Source organism: Hemitrygon akajei, chromosome 1, assembly GCF_048418815.1.
Source record: "Hemitrygon akajei chromosome 1, sHemAka1.3, whole genome shotgun sequence".
Taxonomy (NCBI): domain Eukaryota; kingdom Metazoa; phylum Chordata; class Chondrichthyes; order Myliobatiformes; family Dasyatidae; genus Hemitrygon; species Hemitrygon akajei.
In genome coordinates, this window is record NC_133124.1 from 219657493 (window position 1) to 219685116 (window position 27624).

Below are 27624 nucleotides of genomic sequence, written 5' to 3' on the forward strand. Positions count from 1 at the left end.
ACCTGGTGGTGTGCGACCTGATGGTTGACGGGTAATAACTGTTCCTGAACCTGGTGGTGTGCGACCTGATGTTTGAGGGGTAATAACTGTTCCTGAACCTGGTGGTGTAGGACCGGATGGTTGAGGGGTAATAACTGTTCCTGAACCTGGTGGTGTGGGACCTGATGGTTGAGGGGTAATAACTGATCCTGAACCTGGTGGTGTGGGACCTGATGGCTGAGGGGTCATTACTGTTCCTGAACCTGGTGGTGTGGGACCTGGTGGTTGAGGGTTAATAACTGTTCCTGAACCCGGTGGTGTGGGACCTGATGGTTGAGGGGTAATAACTGTTCCTGAACCTGGTGGTGTGGGACCTGATGGTTGAGGGGTAGTAACTGTTCCTGAACCTGGTGATGTGGGACCTGATGGTTGTAGGGTAACAACTGTTCCTGAACCTGGTGGTTTGACTCCTGAAGCTCCTGTATCTTTCTTCCTGATGGCAGCAGTGAGAAGAGAGTGTGTTCTTGATGATGGAGGTCCCTGATGATGGATAATACTTTCCTGTGATAACACGTCGTGTAGATGTCATTGGGGTATTGTATCCAGTCATGGTCACCACAAGTTATGAAAGATATGAAAGCTCTACAGAGAGGGTGCAGCCAAGATTCCAGGGAGGATGAATTTGTTTTTGTTATAAAGATTAATCAGAATAACTAGAGTTTATTCTGGAACAGAGGAGGTTGATGAAATATTTGTGAAGGATGTTCCCAAACGCAGAGTCAAGGACCTGACTATGGATGTGGGCTGAAGTGTAAGTGGAAGTAGGAGATGCAAAGGACAGAACAGAAGTTGAGCAAAATAATGAAAAGTTACACAAAGAAAACCTCCGTGGAGTGAGTATTTAGGTCTGAACTGCACTGCTTGTAGGAACATTCAGAAGAGAGCAAGAAATCTGAAAGGGAAGACTGGTTTCTTAAATTTAAACTATCTCCTTCAAATGTTAATTGGCAGGTTAGTTATTTTGAACTACACTCCAAGACTGTGGAACTCGATACCTGAAACTATAAGGGATGTAGACTCAGTTGGCACTTTTAACACCACATCAAAACCTATTTATTTATTCTTGCTTTTAACTAACATCTTGTTGTCTTTTATTTTCATGTTTGTACTTTATTGCACTTTGAACTACAACGTCTGTATGAAAAGTGGTCTATAAGTAAGTTATTCTTGTTAATGTTGGCAGGCAATAGGGGGATGCCGGGAATGGGACTGGTTGATTACCATTACATGTAGCAAGTACAAACCAAAGGGCTAAGTGGTTCCCTCCACATTGTAACCACGTGAAATGTAAGCTGTCTCTGATCTGGCGTTTGGGGTGGGTGCATGGTTGTTTTTGGATGGGAAGGTTGGTGAGGAGGGGGGCGGCAGCAGTGAGCTGGGTGTAATTGGGAATTCTAAAGCGACGGGCATGAACCCGTGTGGCTTCTCTGTAAGCAGGATTAGCGTTCTCGTACCAGTTGCTCTGTGTCTCTAGTATGGTTACGGCAACATAACCAGAGATATTGGAATCCCTGGGTTGATGTTAAACTTATTTAGATTTGGTCGTTCGTAAAATTCCTGACAATTATATGCTTGATCTGACTATGAAGAATGTGTGTGAAGAAGAGACTGGAACAATTACGGTAACCAACCAGGGAGGGTAGCAGTATTCTCTGTAGTTTGTTTTATACCTGCGCGGACCAGCCATTGGTCTGAGCAGAGCATTTTCACATGGCCTGAAAACGTCTGCACTTTAAATGTTTTTTTTTGTAATATATTCAGGATATTTAGAATGCAAATTGAAAAATCACAAGCTTTTCATTTTATGTGTTAATTAAAAGGTATAACGAAATACAGTAAAACAAAAAATATCCTTCATGTTTCATAAACTTTTAAACTTTAACAGCATCAGCAGGCCAACAGTTTATTAACAATGAACTACTGACTTCCATTCTGTGTTTATTGTTACTATTTGTAAGTGTTGTAACTTGAAACAGTGACAATGTAAATACATTGAAGCTCTAAAATGTTTCAAAGCAGAAGTTGTGTCTGTTTATTATTTAGAAAGTCTATCCTTTACATTTATTAACACATTAATTACAGAATTTCATAATATTTACATAATTTTAAAATTATGTTAACGTTACATAAAAGAAAGTTCCAGCTGCGCGGCAACAAGGGCTATGTGTGTGGGAACAGTGGAGGGAGGAGAAAGGATGCATGTGAATCATGTGATTGCGCCTCCATTAGAGCAAAATCTGTAATTGTACTGATTTACAAAACCTGGAATTGAAATGTATCAGAAAGTTGGAAATGAGCAACTACTTGGTCAGTTGGTTCATTGCCGCTTGCAGCGAGGTGCAGTGAGAAACTTGCAAGCTCTTCGTACAGATCAGTTCACTACATAGCGCATCAAGGCCATGTATGGTCTAACAACAACACTGCAGAATATAGTGTCACTGGTACAGTGCGCGTAGACAGAAAGTTGCAAGGCCACAACAAAGAGTAAATTGTGAGATGAAGAATCCATCATTTTGCGACAGAGAGACAGAAACTATCCTTGAGCCTGGTGGTATGTGCTTTCAGGCTTTGGTAATTTTTGCCTGATGGGATTGGGGAGAAGAGAGAATGTCAGAAGTGATTGTGATCATTCATTATGCTGGCTGCTTTACTGAGGCAGAAGGAAGTGGAGACCGTGTCGATGGAGGAGAGGTTGGCTTTCATGATGTGTTGAGCTGTGTCCATGACTCTGCAGTTGCCATACCAAGCTGTGATACATTTGAATAGCATGCTTTCCATGGTGATTGGTAAGGGTCTAGGGAACATGCCAAGCTTCTTTTGACTCCTGAGGAAGAAGAGGCACTAGTGGGCTTTCTTGGCCGTGGCATCAACATGTTTGGACCAGGACAGGTTAATGTTGATGTTCACTCCTGGGAAATTGAAGCTCTCGGTCCTCTTGATCTGGGCAAGAATACAGCCAAATGAAAGAGTGTTCCTCTGGGGCCGAGGTGCAAAACACAGCAAACAGCACTTACAGTTATGATAGCAGAAAAGCATGCAGTTACAAAAAAGCAATAACATAGACCAAGTCCCAGAGTGTCCTGGCCTGCAGATTGATGCATGGATGTTGTCCTCGAGCCACCTTTCTGCAAGAACAAGCCCACAGCAGTTCCCCATATCACTCAGTGTAGCTGCAGACGAATGGAACAAACACGAGAGGAGCCAGCCCCCAACTTAGTGGCACACAGTAGGCCCCAGTGTCTCCTCCTTTGACCGCCACAAAGCATGAATGAGGGCCACAACCGAGGCCACAAGGGTCCCCCGCATCTGTCTTGCCAATGAACCAGTGAATTGAACTTGCTTCTACATTTCCAATGCTTAATAGGATGTTATAATCACAACAAAAACATCCGACACTGTCCATTGGATCACACTCTGCCTCCCGCTGTCTTCCCTGTCTGGCTGAAACAGACTGCAACATTATTGGCAAGACGTCCAGCTCCTCTGCAATTCAGCAACTCGATCGGGTGGAGTAGACTTGCAGTACTTGGTGTTCTTAATATCTGCAGAGTCTTGTGACTGTGTAAAAGGTGTAAAAGGTGAACAATAACTCTTTTCTTTGGACTCAGAGGCCGCTGCGTTCGAGTGCACTGCCATCTTACCTGAATTGATGTAAACGGGAGTTTGTGCACTGCTCTTTCTGAAGTTAATAACCCAGCTCTTTTGTTTTGCTGACATTGAGGGAAGATTGCTGCATGACAATCTTTCCACACTGTCATGGTAACCCCCCACCCCCCGGGCTGTGTCCTCAGCCCATTGCTGATTCAGGACTGCACTGTCAGACCATCTGAAACTGTGTCAGCACGTTTGCTGATTGTACAGCAGTATTGGGCCTCATCGGCAACAATGATAAGTCAGCATGCAGAGAGGAGGCTGAGAGGCTTGTCAAATGATGTGTGAGCAGCAACCTGGATCTCAACGTGGACAAGACAAAAGGGAAGATTGTGGATTTAAGGAAGGCTCAGGTCGACCACTCTCCATTGCACATCAATGGCTCTGCCATGGAGAAAGCAAAGATCTCCAAGTTCCTTGGTATACTCATAATGGATGATCTAATCTGGGCCATCAACACCTCATTAGTCAAGAAGACACCACAGTGTCTACACTTTTGAGCAGATTGAGGCGTGCAAGGTTCCCTGTCCCCATTCTGCAAGAGCACCATCAAGAGTGTCCTGTCTGGCTGCATCATTGTGTGACAGGGAGGCTGCAAGGCATTGGACCGCAAGATAGTAAAAACTGCCGAGAGGACCCATGAGGTCTCCTTCTCCTCTATTTGTAACACTCACCAGGAGCATTGCGGATGAAGGGCCCAAAGTGTTGTTGAGGATCCCTACCATCCATAAACTCTTTGACCCACTGCCGTCAGGAAGGAGGTATAGGATTATCAGGACTGGGATTGCCAGACTGATTAACGGCTTCTTCCCTCGGGCTGTGAGACGAATGAACACCTTGCCACCACCAAGATCTCGACACTAGGACAGTGAGCTGTTTATTGTACTCTTTACTGTTTACCTGTACTGCGCACTACATGTATTTTGAATTGTATTTTGTCACTATATTTATGGTAATATTTTGTTTCCTGTATTGTGGGTGCACTGAGGAACATTGTTCCATTTGGTTTACATATGTGCAGTCAGATGACAATAAACTTGAATGTAAGCTCTTCACAAAGCTCTTTATTTCCTTCCTTTATTCTGACTCATCGATATTTGAGTTACAGCCCGCGATGGTGATATCTGCAAATGTGTGGATGGAGTTGGGAGAATGCAGTCATGAGTGTACAGGATTAATGAGAGAAGGGGGAGAGATTTGTGAAATGAGGAACATGTTCTTCTAGAAATGGGGAATGATAGTAAAATCCGGAAGAAATGTAATAATCGCTGAATGCAGCAGATCAGAATTGCGTACTTTCTTGTTTTTGTTCTAAAATACGAGTCCTTGCGATTTTAAATTCTCAATCTTGACTGAATCTGAACTGAGTCACATCTGAGATCCCTCGTGAGTCCTGTCTCTTGAGCAAGGCCTTGCGTTGCGACGCACAATGCCGGAGGAACTCAGCAGGTCAGTCAGCAACAATGGAGACAAATTTACCTTGCAACCCTTCTGGGGTTATGGTGATTGGTGTCTATTCTAAAACCACTCTGCAGTACCTGATGAAGGGTCTCGTCCCAAAACATTGACTATCTCTTCCCTTCTATACACTCTGCCTGACCCACTGAGTTCCTCCAGCATTTTGTGTATGTTGCAGTGTCAGTACCTACCCTTGGTATAAAAGGGGTAGTGTACAAATTTATTTTGGGATTTTGTTTAATATTGCAAAATCCTATTGAATTTGCAGCACATAGACTATTCTATCCTTCAGCAGTGTTGTGCTTATTCATGATGCAAGATTTCTCCAACTTTCTCTAGCTCGGTCTCTTTTGCCATGATCTTACTGAACACGTGAGAATAAACTGACCTTTTTACATCTCGCCCGATGTTCTTTTCACCTTGGTGCATTTATCCACCTTCTACATAAACATTACTCATCTCAACCACTCTGAGAGCAAGTTCCTCATTCGTCCAAATTCGAGCAATTACATTCCTTCTGAATATTTTGTTCAATTCATTACAGATTGTCTACAGGTCCTTCATATCTCTCTTGCCACAAGTGGAAACATCCTCTGCTCCATTAGATCCTCTCATAATTTTAAAATCTTTGTCATTCACTTCCTAGCCTGGATTTTTCCAGATATGAGTCTTGGATTGAGAGATTTATACTCTACTTTCAGCCATTTTAGGCCTGTTGCTTCATGCATTGCATTCAGTATAATCCAAACCTATACAGACTTCAAGTTTGGACCTGTGAAGCGTTGCTTAACTATTTCAGACCCTGGTAATAAAAGTGCAAAGAGGCCAGTGATGCTTATGAAAATAATTCAATGATGTGCTAGTGATTGCCATCTCCTGCGTTTCCTCGAGCTCAACAGTATCATTGATATACATTTCCCAGTTTGGACTAAGTACCTTGGAGATATAGAGAAATAGATATTCCGGTTGCACCCAATACCTGTTCACCTGACATAGGAGCAGAATTAGTCTATTCGGCCCATCAAGTCTGCTACTCCATTCCATCATTCTTGATTTAAAGACTGAAGAAAGATTTAAGGTTACTTTTCTTAGTTGTGTGTACATCAAATCAGCTAGATTTGTGCTGGGCAGCCTGCATTTGTTGCCACACTTCTGGCGCCAGAATAGCTTGTCTACAACTCACTAACCCTAACCTGTGCGTCTTTGGAATGTGGGAAGGCAGAGAAAATCAACATGGTCACGGGGAGAATGTATAAACTCCTTACAGATAGCAGCAAGAATCAAACCCCAATCTTATAGCTGATATGGTAATAGCGTTACACTAACTACTACGCTGCCACAGCATCCCTCCCAACCCCATTCTCCTGCCTTCTCCCCATAACCTTAAATACACTGCTTAAAGCAATGCAGGATTTTATCATAGTCATAGAAAGTATAGCACAGAAGCAGGCCATTTGGCTCATCTAGTCTGCCAAACAAATTTGTGTTAAATGCAAAAATACCAAATAGAAAATAAATTGGCATAGTCCCGCTTATTTAATGCAAGGCCTCCCCAATATTGGGCACCATTTGATCAGGACCACCAAAGATTTGAAAGAAGGAAATATTTGTTATATGTACATCGAAATATTTCAACACAGTCCAATGATATGTGAGGGGCAGCCTACAGTTGTTGCCATTCTTCCAGTGCCAACAGAGCATGCTCACAATTTACTCACCTCAACCTATACATCTTTGAACTGCGGTAGGAAACCCAGGGGACTATGGGGAGAACTTACAGTCAGCGTTGGATCTTCTGACTGCTGTAGTTGAGCATTTAGCAGGCAGAGTGTTTCAGGACCGAGTGACTCCAGTCCTGAAACGTTCTTGCTGAAAGTTCAGGGCTGGGTAGTTTCACTGGGCTGCAGCAGACAAATACCTGAGCTTTGCTCGCTGTGCATAATCCTCCCCGCGCTTTCTGAATGCATTCCATAGCTTCATATCTTATGAGACCTCTCTTTCAAAGTCAATCAACTGAGCTTCAGCAAATGAGTCATCAGAAACAACTGTACAGCCTTCCTTTTTATGCATTCCACATCCATTTCCTCTCTTTCATGCTGCGTTTCCCGACCATTTCAGACAAGCTCTCTCTGTGTTCTCGAGCCTCTTGCTCTCACGATGACAATGTATGTGCATGCTTAGGTCTACACTGCAAATTTGTTCATTATGTGCCGTGTCATATGATGTAGACGATCGTGGTCTTTCCATGACCATGATTGTTCTTGGGAAATTTTTCTGCAGAAATGGTTTGCCATTGCCTTCTGGGCAGCGTCTTTACAAGACAGGTGACCCCAGCCCTTATCAATACTCTTCAGAGATTGTCTGGTGTCAGTGGTCACATATCTGGGACTTGTGATATGGCTTCACATGATCCTGATTGTGGGGCTAAGCAGGTGCTACGCCATGCTCAAGGTGACCTGCAGGCTAGCGGAGTGAAAAAGCACCTTACACCTCCTTTGGTAGAGACATACATCCACCCTGCTACTCATGTAGACTAAATAAAAGGTTTGTTTCTGCCAGTTTTGCTTGCTTAATTTTGCCTGCTGCTTTATCTAATGCCACATGTCAATTCAACATGCGTCTCATCCGAAACATGAACTATTTCCCTCAATAGATGTTGCCTGGCCCCGATTTCCTCTGGCTTTGCGTGTGTTGATTCAGCATCTCCATCAACGTTCCCTCTGCTGTGCGGACCATCCATTGCTCTGAGCAGGACATTTTTACACAGCCTGAAAACTGTGTAGTCCTATAAATGTTTCCTTTGTAATCTGCGTACAGTCGGCCCTGCTGATCCGCGAGTTCTGCATGCGCGAATTGAGAAAACCCGGAAGTGGTCTTCCAGCACTTGTTCGAGCATTGTTCACCTCACATCTCCTTCATTCGCTACTTTGTTCCTGTGAAAAAATGGCTGCTAAAAAGCAGTTACATGGTCAAAGCAATTCCTCAAAGGCTAAGAGGGAGCGTAAAGTGCTATCTCACGCTGAGAAAGTAGAAATATTAGATCTTTTGAAGTGGGCCATAAGGTCGGTAAGAATGAATCGACCATTCGCACAATAAAGCAAAAAAGAAGCTGTAATTTATGGAAGTGTCAGTGTTGCCTCTACAACAGCAAAAATGGTCTCCCTGGTTCATGATGAAGTGCTTGTGAAGACTGAGAAAGCATTAAGTGTGTGTGGCTAGGGGACATGTCACAGAAGCACATCCCTGCCAATAGCCAAATTATACGTGAAAAAGCTCTTAGTCTCTATGAGCACTACTGTGACGGGGTTGATGAGAGCGAGAGAAAAGAGTTTAAGGCTAGTAAGGGATGGCTGGCTGGCTATGTAAAGCGCTACAGCCTCAAGAACGTAAAGATCACGGGAGAATCGGCATCGGCTGATGCCGAGGCCATGGCAGCCAGCATTCCCAGAGGAGCTCAAGAAACTCATCGAAGAGAAAGGCTACCTTCCAGAGCAAGTCTTCAATTGTGATGAAACCTTCGAGAGGATTCGTGCTGCCCTTGTTGCCAACACTGACTGCAGCATCATGGATTTATGGAAGAAATTCACAATTGCAGATGCAATTGTGCTTATTGCAGAGGCTGTAGACGCTGTAAAGCCTGAGACAGTCAATGAATGTTGGAACCCGGTATGGAGTGAGACAGTCAGTGATATCGGGCTTCCCCACTATTGATGCAGAAGTCAGGGATATCTTGAATGTTGCAAGGGAAGATGATGATGAAGATTTAGAGGAGGCAGAGCCATCAATTTGGACACTTGAAAAATTTGCAGCATTTTTTCAACAGGCGTAAGTGTTAAAGGATATGATCCTCGACTACGATTCTTCAATGGAACGAAGCCTCCGTGTCACCTGAGGGATAACAACATGCCTACAACCACTGCAAGATTTGTTTGATGAAGCAAAGGGAAAGAAGAGACAGCTTCCTATCACAACGTTTCTAACTAAAACATCTGCAATCCTGAAGTCTCGATGTTTAATGCTCGAAGATCCTCAGCCCTCAACCTCCACAGTTCCTGACTTTAGTATTATTGAGCCTCCTCCAAAGCGTCCTTATTCCCTAAACAAGACAGTGTAACAACTACTGAACAGGTATTGCAGGTTTTACTCGTTTGATCATTTGTTCATTCGTTGCTTGTGTTGTGAGCGAGAGGAACGTGTACAGTTTTTTTCTTGTCAATATTCCCTAAACATTACATTACAACTATTTACAAAGCATTTACATTGTATTAGGTATTATAAGTAATCTAGAGATAATTTAAAGTATACAGGAGGATGTGTGCAGGTTATATGCAAATACTACGCCATTTTATATAAGGGACTTGAGCATCCGTATTTTTTGGTATCCGTGGGAGGTCCCAGAACCAATCCCTTGCGGATAAGGAGGACCGACTGTACTATGAATATTTGGAATGGAAATTGAAAAATCACATTCTTATTAATTGAAGCGTATGTTGAAATACAATAAAATAAAGTCCTTTATGTTTAGTAAACTTTTAAACTTAGCATCAGCATTCAGCAGGCTGGTGGTTTATTGACAATGAGCTATCGATTTCCATTCTGTGTTTATTGTTACAATTTGTAACAGTGTTGTAACCTAAAATACTGACAATGTAAATACGTTGAACCCCTAAAATGTTTCAGAGTAAAGGTTGTGTATGTTCGTGTTTAGAAAATTTATTGATTATATTCATTAACACGATGAATTACAGGGTATTTCACAATTATATCACCAGATTTTAAAATTATGTTAGCAGAATTTCAAGATGATATTAAGATTATTTAAGATAAAATTCCATCTTTGTGGCAACAAAGGCAAAGTGCACGTGAGTTTAGGAGGAACGATAATCTGCAGTCTCTTGTATCTGCATGTTGCTCTTTTCCACTGAATTCTCACTGAATTGCATCCACTCTGATTTTAAGGTTACTCCATTTTCAGCTCAAAGCTGTGGCATTACCACCTCTGTCTGTTATTTAAATAGCAATGTTTTGTGTTACAAGGTTGCACTGGCTTGATGTTGTAATCCTATCCCTCTCCACATGCCTCCAGGCTATCCTGGTGTTTAGCTGCACTCGTTCAATCCCATGTTTCATCTGTTTTTCTACTCTTTAATGGAGAAAATTCAATTGCCAGCCAACAAGTCACCACACATTCCAGCACCAACAATGGATGTCCTTGCTCAGCAGAACAACACAAGCAGCAACAGCAAAACAATGTCTCTCTCGTGCACCCCCACGCAGTACTTACAGTATTCACATCTTTATGTGAGTAAGAATGATAATGCATTGGAATTGGAAACAACTGATAAAAGATTTCTTAGGCTAATACCTAACCATGTTGATGAAGGGTTCACCACGTTCAGCAGTAGGACCCTGAAGAAGGGTCTCAGCCCGAAACATCAACTGTGTATTCCTTTTCTTAGATGCTGAGTTCCTGCAGCTTTGTGTGTGTTGCTTTGGATTTCCAGCAACTGCAGAATCTCTTCTATTTATTGGTTAAACCTGTGATCATGATGGTCTGGAAGGGCAGATTTCTGAGGCATCTTTCTTCATTTTGGAAGCTCTTGAACTTGCCCATTTACGGCAGGTGAGGCCATTTTTATTGTTTCGAAAGTTTAAGAGGAAGATGCATTCTGGATATTTCTGAGGTGTATGTTTGATAAACAAGCTGCTGAAAGATTTTCATGAACAAACTGGAATGCGGATTTGAGAGATCATTTTAGCCATGATCTTGTCGGTGGTGGGCAGAATGGCTTACTCCTATTTTGTAGATTGTTTGAACATTTTGTTCTTCAAGTATCTGTCCACTTAAAGGCAGCATTTACATTTACCTCAGTCAGGCACTGACTACCAGATTGTCTAAGTTTCGTTTTATTTGTCACATGTACATTGAACCATACAGCGAAGTCCATTGTTCATGTCCAGTAAAAGCTGCCAGGATTGCCCTGGGGCCACGCCAGTGCCAACACAACTTACTAACCCTAACCGTATGTCTTTGGAATGTGGGTGGAAGCTGGAGCACTTGGAGGAAATGAACGCAGTCACAGGGAGAACATACAAACTCCTTACAATGAAAATTAAGCCCCAATCTTACAGCTGGTGCTGTAAAGCTAAAACCGCTACGTTACTGTGCTGCCCTCGAGCAGAGAGACATGTAGTTAGGATCATGAAGCATTAACTCATACAAAACTTAGTGAAAGTCAAGAAAATCTCCTCAAGCAGGTTGAAACTGGTGATGAAATGGAAATCTAAAATTCTTTAGTCTCATAAGAGTATTAAGGATTGTAGAAACACATGAGATTAAGATAATATAAAATCATGGGTTGATGTTATGGTAGAGCTGAGAGAGATTGAGCTCTTTCTCCTGTTCCTTTGGCTGGCTAAAGAGGCTTAAGTGGTCTCCCTTTGCTCAGTTAACAGCCTTAAACAGATGAACATGAGATTCTGCAGAGGAAGCAGCATGCACAAAATGCTGGAGGAACTCAGCAGGTCGGGTAGTTTCTATGGAGAGGAATACATTTTGGGCTGTAACGCTTTGCCAACTCTGATGAAGGGCCTTGGTCAAAAACAACTGTTTATTTCCCTCCATAGATGCTGCCTGACCTCTACCATTTGTATCGTGTTGAGGGATGAGTTTGGATGCCTACCCTGAGTGACCAGCCTGCCACGTGGGGCTGAGTAGTTGCATTCCTGAATATTATTGTCAACAAGCTTGTCGAAGCCAGCTCGGTATTTCAGCTATGTAACTGGAGGCCTGACTGGAAAATTGGAAACTGAGGCTTTATAAGGCATTGGTCAGACCACATTTGCAGTATTGTGAGCAGTTTTGGGCCTCTTGTCAAAGAAAGAATTTGCTGATATTGCAGAGGGGCCAGAGGAGGCTCACAAGAATGATTCTGAACATGAAAGGGTAAACGTGTGAAGCATGCTTGATGGCTCTGGCCTGAACTCACTGGAGATCAGTAAAATGACCGGAGACCTCATTGAAACCTATCATTATTGGAAGGTCTAGATCAGGGGTTTCCAACTTGGGGTCCATGAGCCCTTGCTTAATGGTATTGGTTTAAGGTATAAAAAAGGTTGGGAACTCCTGGTCTAGATAGTGAACGTGGAGAGGATGTTTATAGTGAGAGAACCTAGGACTGGAGGGCACACCCTCAGAATAGAGGGATATCCCTTTAGAACAGGGATGAGGAGGAAGTTCTTTAGCCAGTGGGTGGTGAATGTGTAGAATTCAGTGTCCAGACAGCTGTGGAGGCCAAGTCATTTAGTAGAGGTTGATGATAGGTTTTTGATTAATCAGGGAGTCAAAGGTTACAGGAAGAAGGCCAGAGAATGGGGTTGAGAGGGATAATAAATCAGCCATAACAGAATGGCGGAGCAGACTCAATAGGCCAAATGGCCTAAATCTGCTCCTATGTCTTATGGTTTCAGAACGATTAAATCACATTCATCAGTAGAGCTTCAGAACCAATCCCTTCCGATAAATGCAGTTAAGTTTGTTATGTAAACCCCGTAACCAGGTAACTTACCAGCAAAGATAGCTGAGTCGGATGCTACTATTTTCAAACGTTTTATTCAAAAAGGGGCACAAACGTATGGTTAATACAAAACATTCAGATCATATACATCGTCAAAACTCAATCTAAAACACCGGTGTAATAATAATCATTCAAAACACAAGCTCGATCGTCGTCTAGGGGTAATGTAGATTTTATATCGTTCGCTGGATATCTAAAAGTCTTTTAGATCACGGCAGTTTCACTTAGTTGCCGGCGGAAGTGTCGCGTTGTTGCACTTTTGTTAGAAAGACAGAGAACATGAAGCATTTACCCGACAGGTTTTCCAACCTGTAGGAGGTAGTCGGAAGTCTCATTGGGGGAATGGACTCTCATCTGTGGCTTCCCCTGTAGCTAGGCCGTCTTCCGTGGTGAAGTCGCCAATCCCAGGCAAGGGAAGGACGCACACGAACCCCACCACCGGCTGTAGCTATTAAAACGCTGTCGCAGGATTTCTAGCGTTTCTCCTTCGTGTGTTTCCTTGGTGCATCTGGGTGCGTCTGAGGGTCCTCCCCTCAGACACTCCTTTATACTTCTTCACGGGATCGCAGGTGTCAATCAAGTTGCAGATATTGCGATCTCTCTCTCAACCAGCCCACCCTGCCCGAGGGCCTTTCACATGGTCTCCATGAGACAATAGTCAAAGTCACCTTTATTCTGCTTCTTGGGAGAACGTGGTCTTCCGCACGTCTCTCTCTCTTGGGTCAGTTGACCCCCCTTAACTAGAGTTCTTGCGATTTTCACAAAGGAGGGGGCCAACGGCATAACAAGTTACAGTTCCTCGATGTGGAGCATTAAATTCATTGGGTAAAAGCAGCTTTGTGTTGAACTAGAAACTTCAAAGATGAAACTTGTATATATTCGACCACAGCAGATCCTAAAGCACATTAAACAGAAGTTTAGAGTTTTCGCCAGTGTTTCTGGTTTCTGAAATGTTTTGTGGAAGTCCTGTCCTTCACTGACCCTGTCGAATGTCAGCAGTCTGACCTGCACCGTAAAGCTTCTAAGCAGCTTGGCAAACACTAGTTAACCCCAGTGACTCTGGAGAGAGCAGTAGAAGCATAAGGAAGTGTGAGAGAAACCACTTTTCTATATTTATTCTTGCCCCACCGCCCATTTGCAGTATGTACTGACTTTAGTAATGTTGCAATGAGAACCTCACTCAGTCTCTTGCTTTTTATCTTCTACACCCAAGTGGTGCAGGTTTCTGAGCCTTTTACAAGTGGAGGCTTGGAGGGCTGACACTTGTACTCCTCCCCACCTCCCTATTCTGGCCTCTGCCCTTTCCTTTCCACCTGTGATGACTTTGTGTGTGTTGCAGTGTACAGGATTAGCTTCTCATTAAAAACCACCAGCATACGGCCTCGTTCCTGGATCCGTCCTTTGTGGCTGCTGCCATCAGGAAGGAGGTACAGAGGCCTCAGGACTCCCAATCCTAGTTTCAGGAACAGTTACTACCCCTCAACCATCAGGGTCTTGAACAAAAGGGAATAACCACTCAACTTCACTCACGCCAACACTGAACAGTTCCAGCAACCTCTGGACTCACTTTCAAGGACTTTTCAACTCATTCTCAATGTTTATTTATTAGTATTATTTCTTATATTGCTTGTGTATTTGCACAGTTTATTCGGTACAGTCTTTCACTGATTCTATTGTGGTTCTTGGGTTTACTGAATATACCCGCAGGAAAATGAATTTCAGGGTTGTACATGGTGATATATGTGTTTGTTCATTCATTGTGCTGTGTCCTATGATGTGGGTGATCATGATCTTCCCATGACAATGACTGTTCTTGGCAAATTTTTCTACAGAAGTGGTTTGCTCTTGTCTTCTGGGCAGTGTCTTTGCAAGACGGGTGACCTCAGCCATTATCAATACTCATCAGAGATTGTCTGCCTGGTGTGTATGGTCGCATAACCAGGACTTGTGATATGCACCGGCTGCTCATACGACCATCCACCACCTGCTCCCGTGGCTTCACATCACCCTGATCGGTTGGGGGGGGGGGCTAAGCAGGTGCTACACCTTCCCCAAGGGTGACCTGCAGGCTAGTGGAGGGAAGGAGCACCTTACACCTCCTTTGGCAGAGACAAATCTCTATCCCACCACCCTGACATAAATGTCCTTTGATAATAAATTGATTTTAAACTTTGATTGGGGGGGTGTTTGCTTTACACTATCCTGCTTCAGTAATAAAGGTGGATGTTACACTTGGGAAGCCTGTGCTGCTGAATAGTGAGCACCCTTAATAGGGACTGCCATCCCTCCCTGAGTGATCTTGATACAGCTTCTGAGGCAAACTCTTGCATTTGAAGGATGATTTGCTTCCACTTCAGTTCTGGCTGTTGGAAGGTGATATCAATGTGCAGAGTCTGACATAGGTATCTGCTTGACTCTCCTCCTCCTTCAGCCTCTCTCACCTATAACCATGCAACTTCTTGCTTCAAACACTCCTCCCCCTCAATCAGTCTCACCTATCACCTGCCGCTCACCAGCAATTGTCATTAGTTTTCCCAGACACTTCACATAGGCATTATGAGACAATATTCAGCGGAGAACTGTGATAAACGAGGGATGGATTTTGGAGAGTGTCTTTCTAAGAAGAGGAGGTGGAGAGGGAATTCCAGATAGGGCCAGTTAATTAAAATCATGACCAGTAACTCTAAAGCATTTACAATTGAGGATGAGTGAAAGTCGCATTTGGAGAGCCGTGGGCTTGAGCTAATTACAGGGGTGGGAGGAGCCAGTACACAAATTCAATCTCACATACATGACCACAGTGGTCATCCTTAAATGAAGCAGCCATCACAGAGTGTAATCTTGGCAGAGGTGGAAGATGAATATGAGTTATATAGTTTAGCCCAGGGGTTTAAAACCTGGAGTCCACAGACCCCTCAGTTAATGGTAAGGCTCCATGGCATAAAAAAGTTGGGAACCCCTGGTTTAAACAGTCTGTTCTTCATTGGTCAAAGAAATAGAGGGAGAGGAGAATGGTGCATTGACAGCCTGTCTTCATGGAGCTGCATATCAATAGTATTCTATTCCCATGGTATGTACAGTAGTCAGAGTCCAGGCTGAGGGAGACTGGACAGAAGGTTTTGGCTGCAAGGGTATGTTCACTTTCGCCGCCAATCAGCTGTATGAATGCCTTTTATTAAGAAAATGGTTTCTTCAACTTTCAATCATTTCTCCTTCCTCCCTCCTCGCTTTCCATTTCCTATTCTGGTTTTCTTCTTACCGCTTCTGTCCTCACCTGCCCATTACTCCTCCTTCCCTTTCTCCCATGGTCCACTGTTCCCTCCTATGAGATTATTTTTCTTCAGTCCCTCTCAGCTTCTCGCTTCATTCCCCTCTCCTACCCATGCACCTATCATCTGTCAGATTGTACTCCCTACCCTGCCCCACCTTATTCTGGCTTCTGCCCCCTTCTGTTTACAGGCCTAATGAAGGCTCTCAGCCCAGAACTATAGACGCTGCCTCACTTGCTAAGTGGCCTCAGAATTTTATGTGTGTTGCTCCAGATATCCAGCATCTGCAAAGTCTTTTGCATTTGAGAAAATAGTAGTGTGGATGTTAATGTATTCCTGCACTATGCAGACGTTGGCTGGATTTGAAGCACTTGGACAACAAGCATTCTTTTTTGTTGAGTTCAGTGCCTGAAGCCTAAATATCCCGTTGTGTTTTGCAGGGCCCTATTTACCTATGAGGGGAACAGCAATGATCTGCGAGTGGCTGGAACTGGAGGTGAGGATCACTTGGGCTCACTGTTCAAGTTCAATTGTCATTCAACCATACACATGTATATATCCAAATGAAACAGCATTCCTCCGGAGCCAAGGTGCAAAACACAGTACATATAGTCTCACACAGCACGTGTAGTTACGTAGTGTAGTCTCAAATAAATAATATCAGCACAAGCTTCTGAGTGGCATGGCCTGAACGTTGATGGTGCATGGATAGTTGAACTCTGACCTCCGACAGCCCAAGCTGTAATTGCATCACATTGACTGCTATGTTACTATGGTGCCCAGCGTTTATTTGTAAGACAGTGCATCCATTCCAGTACAGAAAATCACCTCTGTTACTACAAATACAGAGACCAATAATGTATGCAATGCTCTAGTTAGAGCCTTACCCATTCTCTCAAACTAAAGCATAACCTCCCCACTTCTGCATTCGATCTGTCCAGCAGTAAATAAGATTGTTAGCTCTCCTTAAGTACTGTTAAGTGTATACTAGTCTTGTGCCTCTTGCCCGAGGATGTAAGTCTCATCCAATTTCCTGTTGAACATCATTAATGAATCTTAATAAAAATTAATTGTGTTTAATAAAATGTTTCACCTTTTCACCCTCTGGTTTTGTGCTGTACCCACCCACCCAGTCTCCCTGTCTCTTGCATTGCCCATGTTCCTGCCTTAATAATATATCAGAGGTTAGCCAGTTCCTGCAGCCTCTTCTCATCACAGCCCTTGTTCTCTCCCTACTGATTCCAGCTTTTGGCGGCTTACTCAGGTTGAACCTTGTGCCTGAGCCTCGTATTTGACTATGAGACATAGAAGCATAACTAGGCCATTTGGCCCATCGAGTCTGCTCCACCATTTCATCATGACTGATCCATTTTCCCTCTTAGCCCCAATCTCCTGCCTTCTCCCTTTAACCCTTCATGCCCTGATTGATCAAGAACCTATCAATCTCTGCTGTAAATATACCCAAAGACTTGACCTGCATAGCCAGCTGTGGCCATAGATTCCACAGATTCACCACCCTCTGGCTAAAGAAATTCCTCATCTCTGTAAATGGACATCCCCGTATTTGGTTCTGAACCAGATGCCCCTTTGAAGAATCTTAGCCATAGAGCACTACAGCACAGAAACAAACCCTTCAGGCCATCTATTCTGTGCCGAACTATTAATCTGACTGGTCTCATCGACCTACACCAAGACCATAGCCCACCATACCCCTATATCCACCACTCTGCTGGTAGCTTGTTCCACACTTTAAATACCCTTTGAGTGAAGAAGTTCCCTTTCATGTTCCCCTTAAATCTTTCACCATTCACCCTTAACCGATGACTTCTAGTTCTAGTCTGACCCATCTTCGATGTAAAAAGCCTGCTTGCATTTATCTATACCCTCGTAATTTTGTAAACCTCTGTCAAGTTCTTCTCATTCTCCCATGCTCCAGGGAATAAAGCCCGAACCTATTCAACCTTTCCTCTCCCATTGATCGACCTTTCCATACTTTGTACTCCACGGACCAAGGCTCATAATCCCATTTTGCCAGCAGTTCCAACACTGTTGGCTGTTTATTCTGACCAATCCTCTTGGCATTTTCAGATGGGGGCCTTGAGGAACTGGTGGAAGAGCTGAACAGTGGGAAGGTGATGTACGCTTTCTGCAGAGTGAAAGACCCCAATTCAGGGCTGCCCAAGTGCGTCCTGATAAACTGGGTAAGTGTGGATCTGTTTGGGAGAGTTACTGTTCACTGACTGCACTGGAATGCCGTACTTTATACTTAATTGAGAGATACATTGCGGAGCGGGCCCTACTGTCCCAACGAGCTACACCACCCAGTAACCCAACGATTTTTTAAACCTAGCCTAATTACAGGACAGTTTACAATGAACAATTAACCTACCAACCAGTATATCTTTGGAGTGTGAGAGCAATCGGGAGAATCCAGAGGAAACCCATGTGATTCACAGTGTGAGCGTACAAACTCCATGCAGATGGCGTCGGAATGCCTGAAGCTGTAATAGCATTGTGCTAACCACTACCCCGCTGTGCTGCACTTGAACCTACCTCTTCTGAAGGAGCCACGTGTCTACCACTCTGTGAAAGCTTCACATAACCTCATCTTTCATTGTGAGCCAGGTCAAAGAGTGCACAGCTTAATAATGATAAAGATTAACACGTACAAACCCCATTTCCAGAAAAGTTGGGATATTTTCCAAAATGCAATAAAAACAAAAATCTGTGATATGTTAATTCACGTGAACCTTTATTTAACTGACAAAAGTACAAAGAAAAGATTTTCAATCGTTTTACTGACCAACTTAATTGTATTTTGTAAATATACACAAATTTAGAATTTGATGGCTGCAACACACTCAACAAAAGTTGGGACAGAGGCATGTTTACCATTGTGTTACATCACCTTTCCTTTTAATAACACTTTTTAATCATCTTGGAACTGAGGATACTAATTGTAGTAGATTTGCAATTGGAAATTTTGTCCATTCTTGCTTGATATAAGACTTCAGCTGCTCAACAGTCCGTGGTCTCCATTGATTCTCCTCTTCATGATGCGCCATACATTTTCAATAGGAGATAGATCTGGACTGGCAGCAGGCCAGTCAAGCACATGCACTCTGTGTCTACAAAGGCACGCTGTTGTAGCCCGTGCAGAATGTGGTCTGGCATTGTCCTGCTGAAATAAGCATGGACGTCCCGGGAAGAGATGTCGCCTTGATGGCAACTTATGTCTCTCTAAAATCCTAATATATGCCTCAGAGTCAATGGTACCTTCACATACATGCAACTCACCCATGCCGTGGGCACTGATGCACTCCTATACCATCACAGAATGTTTGAAATTTTGTTTCATTGTACATGTGGCAAAGACTCGTTCACCAGGGTGCTCTTTATCAGTTGCCGCTCAGCATTTAATACCATCATCCCCTCAAAACTAATCAGTACACGCTAAGACGTAGGCCTCAATACCCCCTTTTTGCAGTTGGATCCTGGATTTCCTCACTTGCAGACCCCAGTCAGTTCGGATTGGCAAAAACCTCCCCACAATCTCCATCAGCTCATGTGCACCATGAGGATGTGTGCTTACCCCCTGCTCTTTTCACTTTACACCTTTGACTGTGTGGCTAAGTACAGCCCCAACACCATGTGCAAATTTGCTGATGACACCATCATTGTGGGCTTTATCAAAAGTAATAATGAATCAACATTGATTGAAAACTTGGCTGAGTAATGTCATAACAGCAACCTTTCACTTAGTGTCAGAAAGACCAAGGAACTGATTGTAGACCTCAGGAGAGGGAAACCAGAGGTCCAAGAGCCAGTCCTCATTGGAAGGTCAGAAGAGGAGAGGGTCAGTAACTTTAAATTCCTAGGTGTCATTATCTCAGAGGACCTGTCCTGGACCAATCGTATAACTGTAATTGCAAAGAAAGTATGACAGCGCCTCAGAAGTCTGCAAGTCATCAAAAACCTTTGCTGACTTCTATAGATGTGTGATGGAAAGAGTACTGATTGACTGCGTTATGGCCTGATGTGAGAACACCAATGCCTTGGAACTGAAAATCCTACAAAAGGTAGGATCGAGCCCAGTAGATCACGGGTAAAGCCCTTCAACCATTGGGCACCTCCACATGAAACTGTCGTAGAAAAGCAGCATTTATCATCAAAGATCCTCATCACTCAGGCTATGCTCTCTTCTTGCTGCTGCCATCAGGGAGAAGGTACAGGAGCCTCAGGACTCATAGCACTAGGTTCAAGAACAGTTAGTTACTACACTCTCAACCATCAGGCTCCTGAACAAAAGAGGATATAACTATACTTATTCTACTTCTGATGTTCCCACAACCAATGATCTCACTTTAAGGACTCCTTACCTTGTTATTTCATGCTCGTTATTCATTGCTATTTATTTATATTTGCATTTGCACTGTGTTGTTCATTGATCCTGTTTATAGTTACTGTTAACTGCAGAAAAACGAATCTTGGTTGTATGTGGTGACATGTATGTAGTCTGATAATAAATTTTACTTTGAACATTAAAAAATAAAGCTAATAATCTTTTACCTTTAATGTCGCCATGTTTCCGGCACCAACGTAGCGTGCGCACAGCTTATAACACTAACCTGTGCATCTTTGGGCTACTTGGTTACAGACTGCAGAACCTGCTATGTGAAATGTTGCCCTTTACCTAAACCCAACAAAGCACGTCCTCCACTTTGTGCTCCTCCCCTCACTCATCTTCACGCGGCCCTTGTCATGGTTCCCCTCCAACAGTGAAGGAAACCTGAAGCCTAAAGATCTAAAGATTACCTTTATTTGTCAAATATGCTGTGAAATGTGTCGTCTGTATCAACAGCCAACCCAATCCGAGGATTGTGCTGGGGGCTGCCCGGAAGTGTTGCCATGCTTCCAGTGCCCATGTAGCATGCCCACAATTTACTAACCTGTACATTTTTGGAATGTGGGAGGAAACCAGAGCACCTGGAGGAAGTCCATGCGTTTGTGATGAGAACATGCAAACTCCTTACGGAGAACTGCTTTCTCAGTTGAGTTATCCTAGCTTTGCATAGTGTCCCCATAGTGTTCATTCCACTTTCCCTCTTCTGCCTGAGATCAGTTTTAGCAGTCCTGCTGGTGTACATCCTCAGGATATCCATGGAGGGGTAGCACCTCTGGTGCCTGTCGTGTCCATTATGGGCCAGCTCATTCACCACTGGACACTCAGTGCCCACACCCTAGTACAGATGGGCTAAACCAGGTGAAGGTAGCCAGCAGGCTTCATACTCCAGTGAGATAGGGACATGCTTGTCCTTGCTTGCAAAGTCTGCTCTGTTACACTGGGTGGATAAGATCAACAGTGAGATCTAATGGCCAGGAAGACAGTTCTGCAATGCTTTGTGGAGACCAAATGGCAGGACAAGGCACAGAGTAATCAAGGTCATTCATTGCAACCAAGGGACACCCTAGTTATGACGATTACTCGTACCACTGCACCCAGACTTCCACAGTGGAGAGATTGGAATCGTCCCTTTGCAATGGCTTTTCCATTTTAAAACTCTTCCGCACTGGTTTCTTCATGCAGTTCACATAATCTAAATCCAGACTGTCATCGACAGACACAATGGGACAATCAATCAATCTGTGTACAGCCAAGAAATAATGAGTCTTTTCTCTTTCCTAACCATCACTCAATCTGCCTTCCCCACTATTTAAGGATTTTACCATGTAAAATTTTAATCTTCTTCAAAGCTTCTTGGGCTTTTCTGTTTGGAGCAATGGATGATGAGTGGTACACAAGATAAGAGACATAGATCGAATGAACAGCCAGAGACTTTTTCCCCAGGGTGAAAATTACTAATACGATGGGGCATAATTTTAAGGTGATTGGAGGAATGTACGGGAGGGGAATGTCGGAGGTTTTTTACACAAGTGGTGGGTGTGTGAAATACTCTGCTGAGGTAATAGAGGCAGATAGATTAGGGACATTTAAGAGACTCTCAGGCACGTTGATAATTGAAGAATGGAGGAAAAGGATAGACTGATCTTAGAGTAGGTCAAAAGGTCAGTACAACATTGTGGGCTGAAAGGCCTGTACGGTGCTGTTTGGTCTAAGTCCTTAAATCCTGCTGGTTCTTGGTTTCTACAGAAGCCATGCTCTTTAAACTTGTGCATGCTCAGGGCGCCTAAGCCACATGAAGCTGTGGATTTTTTGAGTACAGAGACATGAACGATGTGATTGTTTCTCTTGCGTAAATACTAAGTTCATTTACCTTTCCATTTTTCTTTAGACAGGTGAAGGAGTGAAGGATGCTAGGAAGGGACTGTGTGCCAATCATGTCAGCACAATAGCCAGCTTTCTAAAGGTAAGCTTTGCTCCAATTCTGCACATCAACCTTGTTACCTCTAGTGTTCTTCCTACTGGCTTCCCCACCTACCATCCACTGCATTCATCAGCCATTGAGGAATTCTGCTGCCCATATCCTATCTGAGCTAAATCCCATTTACCCATCAACTCTTTGCTTGCAGGTTGCTCTGAGTTCTGATTCAGCACTGCATTGATGTTTGAAGTTCTCAGCCTGTTTGGATACCTCTGTCTCTCTAACCTGTTCCCATCCAACTGTCCTCTAAAGCTTTCTGAACTTCACTCTGGCGTCTGGGCGTGGAGTCATATAATCATAGATTGTGGAGTGCAGAAAGAGCTCTTCAGCCCATGTGGTCCATGCCAACCATAGTGCCTATGAAAGCTGATCCCATCTGACTGCACTGGTCCGTGTGCTTCTGCTCCTTTCCTCTTCAAATTCCTACCCAATGCCTTTTAAACATTATTTAGAGATACAGCGAATAGCAGGCCCTTCTGGCCCAACAAGCACACACTGTCCAATTAAACCCACATGACCAGTGAACCTACTAGCCCATTTTGTACCCATGTCTGCTACTTCCTCTGGCAGCTCATTCCAGATAACTGCCCTTCTGTGTGGAAAAACCAGGCCCTCATCTCTCGCCCTAGACATTTGCCCTAGAGTTCTAGTCTCCACCATTCTTGGAAAAAAGGCTATGTACTCTTATCTATGCCCCTCGTAATTTTATTAACCTTACAGTGGGAAGCGGGCTAGTTTTGCTCTTTTTGTTTTGCTGTTGTTAACTTGTTATTGCTGCTGTAGGCATGCTATTTTAGTGCTGGAACGCATGAGCTGCTCCCAGCACATTCTTGGTCTGTCTTGGTTACCCATACAAACGATGTGTGTAGAGCAAGGATGCCTAAGACTTTTGCACAGTACTGTATTCCAGTGAGAATAAACCCATCCTATCCAATCTTTTATGTGTAACCTTCCACTCCTGCCAAAATCCTTGAGTCTCTTTTCCACCTTTTCTAATGCTACCACATCCTTCATGTGGTGTGACAACCAGAGCTACATAATGCACCGATATTTCTACAACTGGAGCACAACATCCCTGCTGTTATTCTCATTGCCTTGGCTTCTGAAGACAAGCCTACTAAATGCCTTCTACACCAGCCTGTGTATCTGTGTTACAGTTCCAATGTGAGGGACCTGCCATTTATTGCAAATGTCCTGTTAGTACTTGATGTTCCAAAATGTTTTATCTTACACTTGTCTGGATTCAATTCTCTCTTTATCACTCTGCCCAACTTTCCAAATGATCCCTTTGTATCCTTTCACAATCTTATTTGCCATCTAATAGTTGTAAACCCATCATCCCTTTTGGGGCATAGGCCACCAACAGGAGGTCACCAGTGTTCCCTGTCCTGGGCCAGTCTGTCAAGTTGGAAACATAGACCCTTGGCCCACAATGCTGTACCGAACATGTCCTTACCTTAGAACTACCTAAGCTTACTTACCCATAGCCCTCTTTTTCTAAGCTCCATGTACCTATCCAGGAGTCTCTTAAAAGACCCTATCATATCTGCCTCCACCACCGTCACCGGCAGCCCATTCCACACACTCACCACTCTCTGTGTAAAAAAACTTACCCCTGACATCTCCTCTGTACCTACTTCCAAGCACCTTAAAACTACGTATGCCCTCTCGTTAGCTATTTTAGCCCTGGGGAAAAGCCTCTAACTATCCACATGATCAATGCCTCTCATCACCTTATACACCTCTATCAGGTCACCTCTCATCCTCCGTCACTCCAAGGAGAAAAGGCCGAGTTCACTCAACCTATTCTCATAAGGCATGCTCCCCAATCCAGGCAACATTCTTGTAAATCTCCTCTGCACCCTTTCTATAGTTACACATCCTTCTTGTAGTGAGGTGACCAGAACTGAGCACAGTACTCTAAGTGGGACCTGACCAGGGTCCTATGTAGCTGCAACATTACCTCTCAGTTATCCCTTGGTGTCAGCTTCAAGACCGTGTCACAACGTTTTCTTCAGCCAGCCTCTCTCAGCAGGTTGATTGGCCCTGTGGCTTCCATGGATTTGCGGCTGTCACCACACAACTTCTATCTGTCAGAGCCTTCCTCTCCCAGCGATGTGGTCTTTGGAGCTTCTGTTGGTGTTCTTGTAGCTCTGGGTTTTTATGACATGGGCTTTGGACCTTCTATGGTCGAGTTTTTGCCATCTAATACTCAAATTCTAATGCCATCAGCAAACGTATTTCAGTCCAACTGATTCGTCATCAAAATCATTTATGACAAACAGCAGTGGCCCCTGGCAGCAATCCCTGTTGTACACCACTGCTTACAGAGTTCTGGTCAGGAAAAGCACCCCTCCACCACTGCTGTCTGCCTCCCATCACCAACTCATTCGCATCCAATTTGCCAACATACCTAGATCCTTGTGCCCTTACTTTCTGGACCAGCCCACTGTGCCAGACCTTTTAAAAGGTCTTGCTAAAGTCCAGTAAAACTATGTTTACTGCTCTCTTTTCATCATTTTTCTTAGTTGCCTCCTCAAAAGGCTGTCAGACTAGATGAGCTGAAAGGCCTGTTTGTGTGTTGTAGTGCTCTGATTCTATTCTGTTTATCAGTTTATTGAGAGGATTCCCTCTCTATAAAACCATGTGGCTCCTCCTAATTCAAGTGAACATTAGTCCTGTCCCTTGGAAATTTTTGTAATCATTTCCCTGCCATTGATGTGTAAGTCTCACTAACCTGAAGTTTCCTAGTCTATCCTTCCTGTCCTTTTTGAATAAGGGAACAGTATTAGCTACCATTCTTTAAGATGCTCTTAAAACCAACCTCTTGAAGCAAGGTTTCCTGTTGAATATGTCCTTTTGCCCAGGGAGCTCATGTTACCATCAATGCTCGTGATGACCAGGATGTTGAGCCAGAGGTAATTATCGAGAAGGTTGCCAAAGCCTCTGGTGCCAATTACAGCTTCCACAAGGAGAGTTCCCGCTTCCAAGATAAAAACCCACAAGGACCTGTGGTGAGTTTGTGTCCAAAATGAGATTCATGATCATTAACTGATCATTGCTAGTGAGGCCAGGGATAGGAAGATCATACAGTTTAACATACAGCTAAGGAGATGGTGTAGGAGGGAGGGCCTCAGAGTTTTGGATCATTGAGCTCTCTTCCAGGGAAGGCACCTGAACTGGAGGGGGCTAATATCCTGGCAAGAAGGTTTACTCGTGCTGCACAGGAGGGGGTGGTTTAAATTAGAGTTGCAGGGGATGAGATCCAGAGCAGCAGGGCAGATAGTGGAGTGGTTGTGGGAAAGTATATCAAGCCCATTATATTTTGTAACTTCAAAACATTAAATTAATTCACAGGAAACACACTGAGTCCGAAAATATATAGAGAACTTAGAGTTTAATTTGAGCGAAGCGCTGTATGCATTTGTGTATTTGTATATATCATTTGTAATGAATTATTTAAATGGACAAGAATGCTTAATCAAGCAATACATACAAGATTACTCAAACATTACTTAAATATTAAATACACAACAAAGCCGGCATACAAAGACAGGAATCGAAAGATTGAGCGTGGTTGGGAATGATGTTCTGAGTTGCATCTAGATCAGTGCAAGGGGTATTGTAGGTAAGGCAAATGAACTTAGGACATGGACCAGCACACGGAATTATGACATTGTAGCCATTAGTGGACTTGGTTGCAGAAGGGGCAGGACTGGCAGCTCAGTGCTCTGGGGTTCTGTTGTTATAGACGTGATAGAACAGGAGGGATTATAGGGGAAGGAATGGCATTGCTAATCAGGGAAAGTGTCACAGCAGTGCTCAGACTGGAGGGCTCATCTAGTGAGGCTGTGTATGGGTGGAACAGAAAGGGATGATCATGTTAATTGGATTGTATTACAGCCCACCCAACAATCTGCAGGATTTAGTGGAGCAAATTTGTAGAGAGATCGCAAACTAATACTTCTGATATAAAATTTGATGCTTTGCAACAGCAGTACAAAACACAGACATAAAATTTACTATAAATTACAAAATAATTATTGCAAAAAGCATGGTACAGTGATGGATTGTTCGTGGACCATTGGTAAATCTGATGACAGAGTGGAAGAAGTTGATGGGCAGTGAAGAGAAGGGGACTTTCATTCTCGGCCTGCTTACTGATGGGTAGAGACACAACAGGGTCACAGGTGATGACCTGCCCATCTCGTGGCTGGTGGGTATTGAACAGTGTAAGTGGGCCTCAGGGAAAACCTGCTGTCAGACGTTCAGATCTCATGGAGACACAAGGAACTGCAGATTATGGAATCTGGAACCATAAGCAAGATGCTGGAGGAACTCAGCCTCAGCAACAGAGTTCTGTCAGCAGCCTGGTTGTTGTTCAGCTCGTGTTCAAAGCAAATTTATTACCAAAGTCTGTTTTTGTCACCATACACTACCTTGAGATTCGTTTTCTTGCAGACATATATAGGAAAACAAAGAAATACAATAGAATTTATGAAAAAAAGTAAATAACAAAGACTGGCAAAGAGCCAATGTGCAAAACACAAATTGTGCAAATAACAATTAGAAAAATGTCAATAAATAATACAGAGAGCACGAGTTGTAGAGTCCTTGAAAGTGAGTGTATAGATTGTGGAAGCAGTGGGTATTGAGGTGAGTGGTTGTCCACACTGGTTCAGGAGCCTGATCGTTGAGGGGTAATAACCGTTCCTGAACCTGGTGGTGTGGGATTTGATGGTTGAGGGGTAATAACTGTTCCTGAACCTGGTGATGTGGGACCTGATGGTTGAGGGGTAATAACTGTTCCTGAACCTGGTGATGTGGGACCTGATGGTTGAGGGGAATAACTGTTCCTGAACCTGGTGATGTGGGACCTGATGGTTGAGGGGTAATAACCGTTCCTGAACCTGGTGGTGTGGGACCTGATGGTTGAGGGGTAATAACTGTTCCTGAACCTGGTGGTGTGGGACCTGATGGTTGAGGGGTGATAACTGTTCCTGAACCTGGTGATGTGGGACCTGATGGTTGTAGGGTAATAACTGTTCCTGAACCTGGTGATGTGGGACCTGATGGTTGAGGGGTGATAACTGTTCCTGAACCTGGTGGTGTGGGACCTGATGGTTGAGGGGTAATAACCGTTCCTGAACCTGGTGGTGTGGGACTTCATGGTTGAGGGGTAATAACCGTTCCTGAACCTGGTGGTGTGGGACCCAAGGCTCCTTTACTGATGGTAGCAGCAAGAAA

The 27624-nt window shown here is 43.7% G+C and overlaps 1 protein-coding gene across 5 annotated transcripts in view; it reads left to right on the forward strand.

Moving 5' to 3' along the window:
- Positions 1 to 27624, forward strand: part of dbnlb (drebrin-like b) — a 55512-nt gene that overhangs the window by 7356 nt on the left and 20532 nt on the right. For all 5 annotated transcript variants that reach the window (XM_073061763.1, XM_073061787.1, XM_073061770.1 and 2 more), the window contains exons 2-5: positions 16435 to 16490; positions 18083 to 18195; positions 22288 to 22362; positions 25245 to 25391. In XM_073061763.1, the coding sequence (XP_072917864.1) occupies positions 16435 to 16490; positions 18083 to 18195; positions 22288 to 22362; positions 25245 to 25391 (391 nt within the window). The remainder of the gene's footprint in view (positions 1 to 16434; positions 16491 to 18082; positions 18196 to 22287; positions 22363 to 25244; positions 25392 to 27624) is intronic.